Consider the following 11,729-nt stretch of genomic DNA (forward strand, 5'->3'; position numbering starts at 1 on the left):
CCTTTTCTAGCAGCTCTGAAAGAAAACGGAGCTGTTGCCTCAATGTTGACTAAAGAGTTAAAAATCTATCTATAGATATATGCAAGAAGACAGTGGGGAGGGTCTTAAACCTCCAAAAATGGGCCTTTGGGGGCATTTAAATAAGTCACTTTAAAATTACAGGGAGCCCAAGGCTCTGAATAGGGGCCATTTCATGGGGCTCAAAGGTTTCTTGGCTGGTGGTGGTAGGGGGATGGCTCAGTCGTCCTCAGCTGCACTCATCCTACAGTTAAGACCCCCCCGCAGAGACCCCAAAACTCTGTCGAGACCCCTGAGCTGGCTGGGAACAAGAAGGTGTCCCCAGCTCTGTTCACCTCAGAGGACAGCTTTGCTCAGCAGCAGCATCGCTGCAGGACCAAGCCTGACCCCAGAGCAGCTTTTCCTTCCGCAGCCAGCACAGAAAGACACCAGATTGTTGGGTTTTAGGGTTTGGGTTTTTTTTTTGTTTGTTTTTTTGTTTTTTTTGGGGGTTTTTTGCACAGCAACTTTTATTTCCCCACTAAACAGAATGACAGGGCAAAGAGACATAACAGCATCGCAGGATCACACGAGGGTGGGCAGGGGTTTATAAGCACGCGCGAGATCACACCTAAAACAAGGCTTCCCCCTCTTTCCCCACCACATGGCCTGGGTTTCCATCGGAAGCTACCCACACCCACAAAGCCAACCCCAAAAATCTGCGACGCCAAGCGCACCTGAGAGACTCCAGGTTTGCGACATGTCCATTGCTCTCCCTACAGCTACACCCCTGCCAGCTTTTGGGGTTGACCCAAAAGCATCCATCTCCCCTTTACTCCATCCCCAGGGCTGTGGCTCCCAGCGCTCGGCTCTACTGCGGCCCTACGGATGCACAGCGTTAACGGGGGGAAGCAACGAGGGAGATCGCAGGGTTTTGCTCTCATAGTACTAGCGGCAGCGAAAGACGGGCTTGGCCCTTTCCCAAGGAGGAAAGGAAAGCGAGGATGGGGTGGGGTGGGAAAAGCTAAAAGGTGACCTGCAGAGCAAAGGTGTCAGAAATCAGGGGTTGGGTATGGTACCTCTCCTCCTCACACAGGTTTCCTAGCCCTCGAGAGCTTCTCGGGGTGCACAAAAGCAGGCGGCTTTGTCTACGGATCAATGCAGGATGCGATAAACCCCTAAGGTAGCTTTTCTCCCTGGTTACATCGCTGTTTACATGGGGCAGCCAACTCGAACAAAACAAAACAAACATATGGGATTGCTTATACAGCAGGCCAGAGGTGAGGGGAAATAACCCCACAGAGAGGCTATTTAAGCAGCCGCCCTCAATGGTTGAAGCCCCAGAGGAAGGTTTTCAGGGTAAAAGAGACCCAAAACTTTAAAATGCAACAAGAAAAAGTTAACCCCAAAGCCAAACAAGGGACAATCATGAGTTTTGGGGTCCGTTGTCTGAAAGCAAGGGGAAAAAGGGTACAGGATCGGGCACTACTTGCAGGTCACCTCAGGAGGGTTAAAGAAACTGGACGGGTCAATTGCAGAGGGAGAGCGAGGAGCCCACATAGAAGAGCCAGAAGAAAGGAAAGATCTTTTCGGTGAAAGCGGCCGTGAAGGTGAAGATGGGAGCCATGTTATCAGCATTGTAAAACGCCACCCACCCGCCTTCATAGTCCAGGTACACCCCGATCTTCCTGGGCCTCTCACACAGGGAGAGGGGTGTCTCCGGGGAGGTGAAAGCCTGATACTGATCCCAATTCTTTCCCTTCCAGTTCAACCCCACCGCCCAGATCCCCTCCTCTGGAGCAAAGTCAATTTTCTCCTTCCTCCGCACGGACTCACGGGCCGCCCCCAAGACCCAGCTCTCTCCATCTCCCACCTCCACCTCCCAGTAATGCCTCCCAGCTATGAAACCCTCCGCCGCCAGCACACAGAAGGAGTAATCGAATCTCTTGGGGTTTGCTGGCAATTCCTGGGGGGCACTCCTGAGCCGCACGCTCCTCTTATCCTCCGACAGCACCAGGTAGGGGTTGGCCGTGTCCGGGTCCAAAGAGAGATCACCTGGGAAGAGAAAAACATGGACGTGAGCATCTACAAACTAAGGACACTTCTCCCACCCTTGACGGAGTCACCCTACAAGTGCATTTATCATCTCTGCCCCAAACCAGATGAGGATGACACCAGGCAAGTCACCTCCAACAGCTTTAAGCACCCAAAACACAAAGAGCCACAGGGGAACACAGATCAAGCTCCACTTTCTAATTAAAACAGAGAAACAGCCAGATGTCTGCTGCAAACCCACCAGCCTGTCCAATTCAAGGCACCTCCTTGCTCTGGAATAGAAATTTCTGGGCAGAAGTAACTTTTTTTTTTAATCACTGCCAAGTGCCGGAGAGGAATGAGCACAAATATCCTCGTGTTTAAGGGCTCTTGTTGTACTCGGGGGACTGTCAGGAACTAGGGCTGCACAGCCTGAAAACGACTGAGAGAGGGGAACATCAGAGACTGCTAAAAGCAAGATGGGTCTCTCCTGCACCCAGGCAAGAAGACGGAGCCCAGCGACAGCCCTGAACTACCAACAGCAGATGCAAAGGTTGCAAAGTCCATCTCTGAGCCAACTCCACCAACCAGCAGCAGGGCTAAAGGTCTCCTTGCACTGAGTAGAGCGGATCAGCTTCTGGAGAGTCCTCTTAACCCCACAGTTTCCTAACAAATTTGAGGGCTGTGCCTTTCATGGACTCTCCCAGCAGCTGAATAATTTTTTTTTCCCCCTTGTCTTGGCAGCACCAGCAATAATTTTCTTCTCTCCTGACCTCTAAGGCTAGCTTGAAGGTCTTACTGCCAAGATACCTCCCAGGGGAAGCTGAAACTCCCATATTAAGCCTTGCAAAAATGAAGGTCACACTCCCAAAACCAAACTGTGCTCACCTGTGTCATTCTCCAGCTCAAACCGGAGGTTCTCTGAGGGAAGAGAAGAAAAAAATTTAGATCCCTTTGTGCACAGGGAGTCCCTGGGGACTGCCTATGCACACACAACCTCACTCCCTGCCTTATGGCAAGCAACCGAACACTGTCGCTTGGGAACAAGCATGTACAGCCACAGCAAACTTCCATGCAGAAATCCAAGGGAAATTTGCTGCTTTTCAAGCAAGCAGGGCTTTTTATTTTTGATGAGCAGATGCTCAAACAATAAAGAGTTCTCCTAACAAGCCCAAGGGAGAAACAAGAGTACAGCTCAAACCAAGTAATCTTTTAAGTTGAATTTCATCCTTCAAGTTGAATTAAACATAGGGGTTATGTCGGGGGATGCAACAAGTCTACGGAATTCCTGACAGTTCGAGAACAGCGCGACCTTGAGCAGCTTGTAGTATATCCTTGAGAAGTCTGGAAAGATCTGAGAAGACCAGTACGAAAACAAGATAGTGATAAGAAGAACCGTCCTGACAAACTCACCAATCATGAATTGTTAGTTACTAACTAAGCCAATCATATACTAACACATACTCTGAAGAAGGGGATAAAAAGGTGTGTTAGAACAATAAAGTAGCCATTTTGCATGATCTATTACTCGTCGTGTCCGTCTCTACCGCGACAGGGTTAGGAGGCACCAACTTTTAAAGAAAACCTTTTTCAGCACTCACCCTTGAACTCCAGCAAGACCTCTTTCAACACTGCACTCTTCTGGGAAAAGCTCTTGAGCTTCTTCTCCAGCTCTGTGAAGCCAGCCTCTGGCTTGCAAAACATCCAGCTCTCAAAGCTGGGGAGAAGAAATAAATATTAGGTTCCCTCTGGAAAAAAAAATAAAAAATCTCCAAACTAGAGGCAGGGAAGAAACCTGCCCTGGTACTGAGAGCTTTGGTGTTGGATTATTCTCCGTCAGTGCTTGTGAGGCCACACCTAAGGACTTGGTCCAGTTTGGGGCTGCCCAGTATAAGGCACACAGGAGGCCACTGAGGTTGAGATATGGGGGTATCTCTACACCTTGGCTTTTGATGTCAGTCCTGCTGGTGTGGGTTTGGTCCCGCACCAATCAAGTTAGTCTGCAGTTTTCTCGGGAAGGATGCTCAAAACTGTCCTACAACCCAGCTGCCACAAAACCCCTTCACAAAGGTTTGGTTTTGCCTCAAAGGTAACACCCGGGTGTGGATGAGAACCCCAAGGCAGGCAGTGGGAACCTGGACAGGGCGTACACTCTCACACCACCAGCTCTGCCTCTGGTGTGAACCTCCCGGTTAACGCAGCAAGGGCTCAGGTTCACTCACCTGCTTCCAGCTGGGACAACACCCTGGAGAGAGAGTGAAAAAACAAGAAGCTAATCAGTAAAAGTCTCTCTTCTACCTCAGAGCCTCCAAAATCCTCCCCAAAACTGGCCCCACGGCTGCTCTGCTGAGGGGATCAGCTCTCAGCAGCTGTTTCCAAAGCAGAGCATATTTGGACTCATGGAGATGGCAGAATTAGTTTATAAATATGGGGGTTTTTCATTCCCCTTTTTCTTTTTTAGCATGGGTGGGTAAAAAAAAAAAGCTTCTTTTTTAAAGAAATTAAGAAAAATCGTGATTGCCATCAAGCTGCCAAAACCATGAGGATTCAGGGCTCACAGTGACGATGGAGTGACACAAACCAAAAACGTTTGGGAGGTTTGTTTGGGTATTTCTTAGTTCTTGGCATCACAGGGGGCCCAAGCAGCTTCACTACTACAAGGGCCAATTTAGGTCCCCCAAAGCTGTGCTAAAATTTGGATTCCCATCTGAAAAAGCAGCAGTCCTGCAAGTCAACCCCCCTGACTAATAGATGGGCCAGCTCCAGCACAGAGTTAATGGACCTGAGCTGCTCCCCAGCAGGACACGTCATCACCCTGCAGTCCCTGTAAATGGATTTTTGTCCCCAGGGATCCCAACCACAACCTGTCCTGGGTTTTACACCCTGCTATACCATAACCTCTGGGCTGGGAGGACACATGCCAGGAGTCTCACCTGCCCAGACTGGTTTCCTGAGCAGTTTTCTCCTCCTTGCTCACCCAGGAGCTTATCAAGCTGGGCAATCTCCTCAGAGAGTCGGGATACGCTCTCATCTCTCCTCTTGACGATGTCTCTGTCTAGCTCCTCCAAACGAGACAGCAGGAGCTGCTCCTTCTCCTCCAGGAAGCCCCGGAGCTCCTTGCACTCAGCCACAATCTTCTGCCTCTCCACTTCCGTCTGCTTCTGCAAAACCCAGAGGGGAAACCCACATGAGACCGACATCCCCGTGGCCAGGGGTGTTCAGTGAAACCCCCATCCTGAGGCACTTACCAGCAAGTCTTCACTCTGCCTCTCCCTCTCAGCCTTGGCTTCTTCACGTCCTTTCCTCAGGGAGCTCAAATGCTCCTGTGGCACCTCCTGGAAGGAGAAAGAGGAGATCTGTTGGGAATTCTTCCTATTTAGGATCAGGAATAAGGAGGAAAGGAATGGTGGGGGATTCCCTCCAGCTCTGCTGCTAAAACCAGTCAAATTTCATCAAACGTGGTTTTTTCTGAAGCTGAAGAATACCACAAACCCAAACTGAAGTCAGGCTATCACCACACCGTGTTCTCCCCTTCCCTGTTATCTTCAACCTTTAGTTTTGGGCATGCCAAGAAAGCCAAGAACTTTCCCCAGCCAGACCAAAAACTGTCCCCCAACAGCCTGAGCAGTGCAGAGCCAGGTACAGAAGGAAGAAAAGGGCAGCAAGGCAAAAAAAATAAATTAGAGCCAATATGTAGCTCCCTGTAAAAGCGCAGCTGCAAATGCAAACCACCAAGTCCCACCCATGTGAAAACCCCTTCCGCCTCAGCGCCTCTTGGGATCAGCTTTCACATCCCAGCCCCAGCATGAGCTGGGGAGACCATCTGAGGCACCCCGACATCTGCCCAAACCCCACAGAGATGAAGGGGCCAGCCGCCTCCAGGCTGCTCGTTAAGTTTATTAACAGCTTATTACTGGAAACCATCACGCCTGTCCTCGTTTAAGTCATTTGACCTCTGAGAAAAACGAAGAGGCACCTAGCAACACTAAACAAAAAGCAGCAGGGCTTTTAGAGCAAGCAACGACAGATCTTTTATAAATAAAACGCAAAGCTACAGAGATTTTGCTGCTGTTAAGTGGCTGTGCAAACCAGTGCTTCCTACCACGCGCCTCATAGTAATGCAGAATTTAAGTGCGAGATAAAAGCAAAGATCGGAAAAACAGGGGCATGGCTTCCAAGCAGCCCCCAAGGGGCAACAACTGGTTGTTAAAAATGCATAAAAGCAGATTAACAAGGGGAAAAAAAAAACAAGAGAGCAACAGCCTGAGCAGCGTCCAGTGGTGGACCTGCCTAAAGATGCCATGGTCCTAAAAACGGGTAAGATCCCACATTTGGGGGTGGAGGGGACAATGCCAACTTGAGTTCCAGCTTCCCACTAAGAGCAACCACAGCCACCAAAGATGGCAAGGATGGCACAACCGGGCACCCGCAGCAATTTCAGTACAAAATTCAGTATAAAAGCCTTTGGTGCCACCTGCCTCAACACCAATAATTGCAAGACTTAATACGCAGTAGTTAATGATCATGCAATCCCCTTCCCCGATCCACTGCGATCGCCTCAGCAGCGTCAGTGCCACCCTCCTCCTCCTCCAGCTGCCACTGCGCAGTAAACATCCGCTCCCTGTCCGGCATCTTGGTTTTCCTCCAACCCATCAGAGAAACGAGGCCTGGCTGCTCAGTGTCAAGCCACCATGCTCACATGCCTCTTAATGAGTAATTAATAATTATTTCCACCAGGAAGCCTCCCTCGTCATGACATGGGGGTCTTCCCTTCATCACCACAGCCATTTCAGCAGAGATCGAACGCCGCCAGAGGCCAGGCTCCGTATTTGCTCTGCGTCACGTTGCTCAACTGCCCTGTGCTGGTTTTTTTTTGGGGGGGGGGTGCAGGAGCAAAAGTCACTCCTGGGGGATTCCTGCTCCACTTTAGCCCCAGACTGTGCTCGGTGCTAAAAAAATAAGCCCCCCCCCCTCATCCCAAGGAGCCAGGCTCCATGCTCACTCCAGAGCATTTCTGCCCAGGGAAGCGGGGGCTCAGGATTTTGGGGTGCCTGATAGTATTTTGTACACTCACACCTGCACAAAGGCGAGCCCAGGGATTCCCATACCAGTTCAGTGTTATTTCACACAGAAGACCAAACCGGCTAACACCTCCCTCCCAGTATCTTCCCAGTTAAACCCAGCTCCATTTTGCACTGGGGACATTCCCTCATCCTGTCCTACTGCATTTGGCCAGTCCCTGTTTGGAGGAAATTTAACTCCCTATTGCACCCCATATCCTGCCCCGCCACATGGACAGGCATGCAGCCTGGAAAGGGGGTCCCCAATGGGGCCCCATTCTGCACCCCACACCCTGGGGGGGCCCCACTATCCTCACTGCATCCCAGGTACCTCTGAATGGAGATGGGAACACAGCAGGGAGGGTCCCTACTGCACCTTACACACTGGGGGGTAAGCAGGCTCACATTTATATCCCCAGGAAGGTGGGGGTCCCTATTACAGCCAAAGGGCATTGCCTCCCGTGGGGAGCGGCTTCCCAGGTGCACTCCCACCACGCAGGGTGTCCTTACTGCACCTGCAATAGGGGGTGGGGGGTGTCCCTGCTACTCTTTCATCGCAGGAAGCATCCTTATTGCACCTCCCGTTCCGGGGGGGGCGGCATCCTGCACCCAAGGGCTCTCCGGGGCGTGTCCTCATTGCACCCCAACAAGCCAGGTGCGGGGGGACTCCCAGTACTCTCCCTCCCGAGGGGTAGGGAGGGGGTCCCTACCACACCCGAGGTGGGCTACCGGTGCCTTGCCACGGCCGGGATCCCTACTGCATCCCCCCAATCCGGGACGAGGGTCCTTAGCACACCCGGTATGTGTCCCCCCAGCTCCCTGCCGCGCCTGCCACGTGGTCCCGGTGCATGCCCCCCCGCCCAAAACTGACCTCTGCGGCGTGTGCCGCCTCCTCGGCGGGCAACACGGTGTGGGTGCGGTGCTCGCGCGAAAGGTGGCAGACGACGCAGACGGCGCGGCGATCCTGCACGCAGTAGAGCCGCAGCGGTTCGCCGTGACGGGGGCAACGCGGCGGCCCCGGCGGGCCGGGAGGAGCGGCGGCGGGCAGAGGCGGGGCGGGGGCGGGAGGCCCCGGCGGCGGTTCAGCGGGGCCCGGCGGCAACCCCAGCTGGCGAACGATGTGGACGATATTACCGAGAGAACGATTAGGACGGAAAAGCCGTTGCGGCACCGGCTCCCGGCACTGCGGGCAGCAGAGACGCCGCGCCGAGTCCTCCCAGCACTGGGTCACGCAGGCGCGGCAGAAGTTATGACCGCACTCGGCCACCAGCACCGGGTCGTTAAAGTACTCCAGGCACACCGGACACGTCAATTCGTCCTGCAGGCTACGGGCAGCGCTGCAGGGAGCCGGTGGTACGGCGGGGGGAGCGGGCGGCGCCTCCATCCCGGTTCCCCGGCCTGACGCTGGGCACCGCGCTCCCGCTCCGCACCGCTCCGCCGCTCCGTCTGCCGGGCGAGAGGGGCGTGGCCGCGCCTGCGCGGTGCGGAGGGGGCGTGGCCGCGCCTGCGCGGTGAGAGGCGGAGAGTGAGGACGCCTGCGTCCTTCCCAGCCGGAGGGGCGGACTGCGCATGCGTGGGGAGGCAGGGGTGGGGCCTGCAGATCTCGGGGGGGGGCTGTCCGTATGGGGTGCTGGGGGAGTCTGAATGTCTGGGTCCCTATAGGATGTTGGGGGGGCGGATGTATCGGTGTTTATAGGGTGCTGGGGGAGGTTGGATGTCGGGGTCCTTATAAGATGTTGGGGGGGTGGATGCATAGGTGCCTATAGGGTGCTGGGCGGGGGGGGGGGGGTCCTTATAGCTTGGTGGGGTGGGGGGAGAATGTGTCTCGGTCCCTATAGGGTGCCAGGGGGGAGGTTTGCCTCCGTATAGGTTGCTCAGGGTGGGGGGAGGCCTGGATATCTGGGTCCTTATAGGATGTTGGGGGATGCATCAGTGCCTATAGGATGGGGGGGGGGGATAACAGCTGGACACCCTGGGTTCCCCTGCCTGCCTTGTCAAAGGGGGGGGGGGGGGGCCAGGGCCAGGGACTCCCCCCTCTTATCTTGAGACCCACCCCAGTATTGGGGTACGAGCCCCACAGAGCATCCCTGGGGTGCCCCATGGCAGGCAGCAGCCCCACGGAGCATCCCTACATCCACGGTGTTCTGTAATCCCAAGACTTCCCTGAAAATAAACTTTAATTACACATACATTTACCCACATCTCCTCATCCTGCCTCTATTAAACTATTAAATTGCATATTAATAATTGCTAAAAATGGTCATCTTAATGTCTCAAGTTTCAACAACGAAGTGTCTTCGTTAGGATGAACACGGGCAATCTCCTATTTTAATTTTTCTTAATTACCCCTCTAACAGTCAGGGCTGTCCCCCCACCTTGCTGAAACATCCTCCCATTTTTCTTGCTTTTCCCCTTGGTTTTCACCACCAGGCCGGAACAAAGGGATGTTTCTGGGGGTACCCTAAATCAGGTTAATTCACCCCAGCACCAGCAAGACACTGGGGCTGGGGTGCCAAAGGCACCAGGGTGCAGGGAGCATCCCAGGGGCTGGATGTGGGTCCTCAAAACCCACCCCAACAACCCCTGCAGGGTTTAATTAATTTAAATTGCAGCTTCACTGTCATAATTAAGCCTTAACGGTGCTATCAGCCAGTGGGTGGTTTGCATGGCTTTGCTTTTTATAATTTTTCAACCAGTTTTTTGCTAACGAAAGGAAACACCAGGAGCTGTTCTGGGCAACAGACGACCTTCAGGGCAGCCCGTTTTGCCTCAAAATTCATGCTTTTTGTGGAAAGGGGCACATTTTTGGCCTGGGCTTTCTCACCTGTCACCCAGCAGCTGGGTTTTCCAGCAAAGAGGACTAAATACTGTGAAAAATAAGTTGGAGGAGCTCCCTGTGGACTTTTTTCCTTCAGAAATGCATTTTCAGGGGGTGGCGGTCACTGAACTGGGGGTTTCCAGCATGAAGGCGTGAGGATTTTTTGTGGGTGGTTTACACAGGATTGGCCTTTCTTCTGCATCACCACAGGTGTCATGTAACGGCTCAGTGGACCTGAATTCAGGCAAAAATAACCCAAAACCTCCCTGCAACCATGCAAAAGCCCTTCCCCAGATTTATAATCCCTACCAGGAGCATCCCTCTTGCTATGGGAGAAGTGCAAGACAGATGGAGGACACAACGCCCCAATTTCTCTGCTTTTCTTTAAATTTTCCTTACTGTCTCTGCTAAAATTTGCATTGGGGATGAAGTATTTGCAGGAGACATTGCTATTGTGTTGTGGGGGGGGGAGCAGAAATTGGAGTGGAAAAAAAGTTGATTCAGGGCCTGCGGGTCGGGATGGCCTCAGAGGGGAGTCGCCCGCTTCCAAAATGGCAGCCCGCGCCCGCTTCCAAAATGGCGGCCCCTGCCCTCTTTCAAAATGGCAGCCTCGCCCTCAGGAAAGGCGAAAAGGAAGATGGCTGCGGCTTCCTCCTCAGCGTAGGGCGGTCGGGGTAAGCGGGGCGAGATGGCCGCGGCCTTCCCCTTGCCGCTAGGAGGGCCTTGCTCAAGATGGCCCCTGGGGGACGAAGCCCTGGGGGTCCATCTTGGGTGAGGGCAGCCAGCCGGCGTTGCCACGGCGACGGGCCCTGTCGGGGGGCAAAGCCCCCCAAAAGGGCCACTGTGGCCCAGGGGCCATTTCTGAGGCATCTGTGACCCCCAAACCCCTCACGGGGCTCTTAAATACGTTTGGGCCGTGCTCCTTGCTGGCATGACATCCAGGCAACCACCCCTCATTACTAGACACCCCTCCCCTTTCACCCCCAAACCCAGACCTTTTTCCTTGCTGTAAAGAATAGGGATCCAAATTTAGGGGTTTTTTCGTGCCAAAGTGGCCCTTAATGGGTTTATCACCAATAAATTTATGGGGTCGCACTTCCAGCCAGCAGCAAGGAACTCCACAGCCCTCTGTGAGGAAAATGTCCCCATAGAGGAGCAGGCGAACCCCCAAACTATCCTTTCTTGCCACATTTTGAGGAAAAAAAACACCTCACCAGGATACCGGTGAGCATTTTTCACTTTGCAAGTTGGGGAGGTTTGGGTATGTGGGGGGTTTTTGCGTGTTTGTTTTTTGTTTTTTTTTTAATTTCCGCCCAGGGACGTCGTCGCTATTGCCGCCAGAGGGCCCTGGCAGTTGTGTAGACGTCTTTTCGCCCCCTTCTCCCCCCCCCCCACCCCCCCCCCCCCCGCTTTTTTTTTTTTTTTTAATTCCTTCCTTCCTTCCTCTCTCTCTCTTTTTTTTTTTTTTTTTTTTTTTTTAACTCTTATTGCTCGGGATATCAGAGGAACCGGGCTTCCCCGGTCAAGCCGCGGCCACTGCACCGTGCTGACCAGCTCCCCGTGGCCCTCGATCACACACACACACACACGCCACACACAGCCCCTCGCCGCCCCCACCTCCCCCCCCCTCGCCGCTCCATTTTGGTGGGGAGAAAAGGGGTTTTCTGGAGGGAAAAAGTGTTGGGGAGGGTGGGGAGGGGGCATCTCCGGGCTTTGCCGACAGCACCTCCCGAGCTGGAGATTGCAGGTAATGAGGAGGTTTGGTCTTTGGATGTGGAGAGGGAGCAGAAAATGGCTTTTTCTTTCTTTTCGTTTTTTTT

The 11,729-nt window shown here is 53.4% G+C and overlaps 1 protein-coding gene across 1 annotated transcript; it reads right to left on the reverse strand.

Moving 5' to 3' along the window:
- Positions 1–94: 94 nt before the first annotated feature.
- On the reverse strand, positions 95–8,541 carry LOC126034938 (E3 ubiquitin-protein ligase TRIM7-like). The gene is made up of 7 exons (XM_049792927.1): positions 7,963–8,541; positions 5,280–5,366; positions 4,965–5,192; positions 4,254–4,276; positions 3,633–3,748; positions 2,920–2,952; positions 95–2,052 (listed from the first exon to the last, which is right to left on the reverse strand). Exons 1-7 carry the CDS (start codon positions 8,473–8,475, stop codon positions 1,526–1,528), a joined length of 1,527 nt encoding a protein of 508 aa, XP_049648884.1. The 5' UTR covers positions 8,476–8,541; the 3' UTR covers positions 95–1,525.
- Positions 8,542–11,729: the final 3,188 nt, after the last annotated feature.

Source organism: Accipiter gentilis, chromosome 36 (genome assembly GCF_929443795.1).
Source record: "Accipiter gentilis chromosome 36, bAccGen1.1, whole genome shotgun sequence".
Taxonomy (NCBI): domain Eukaryota; kingdom Metazoa; phylum Chordata; class Aves; order Accipitriformes; family Accipitridae; genus Astur; species Astur gentilis.

Coding starts and splice junctions, on each gene's coding strand:
- LOC126034938 (XM_049792927.1), bottom strand. CDS start 8,475: ATGGAGGCGCCGCCCGCTCCCCCCGCCGTACCACCGGCTCCCTGCAGC. Junction 2,953..3,632: donor GGTCTTGCTGGAGTTCAAGG/GTGAGTGCTGAA, acceptor CTCTTCCCTCAG/AGAACCTCCGGTTTGAGCTG. Junction 2,053..2,919: donor TGAGCTGGAGAATGACACAG/GTGAGCACAGTT, acceptor TTCTCTTCCCAG/GTGATCTCTCTTTGGACCCG.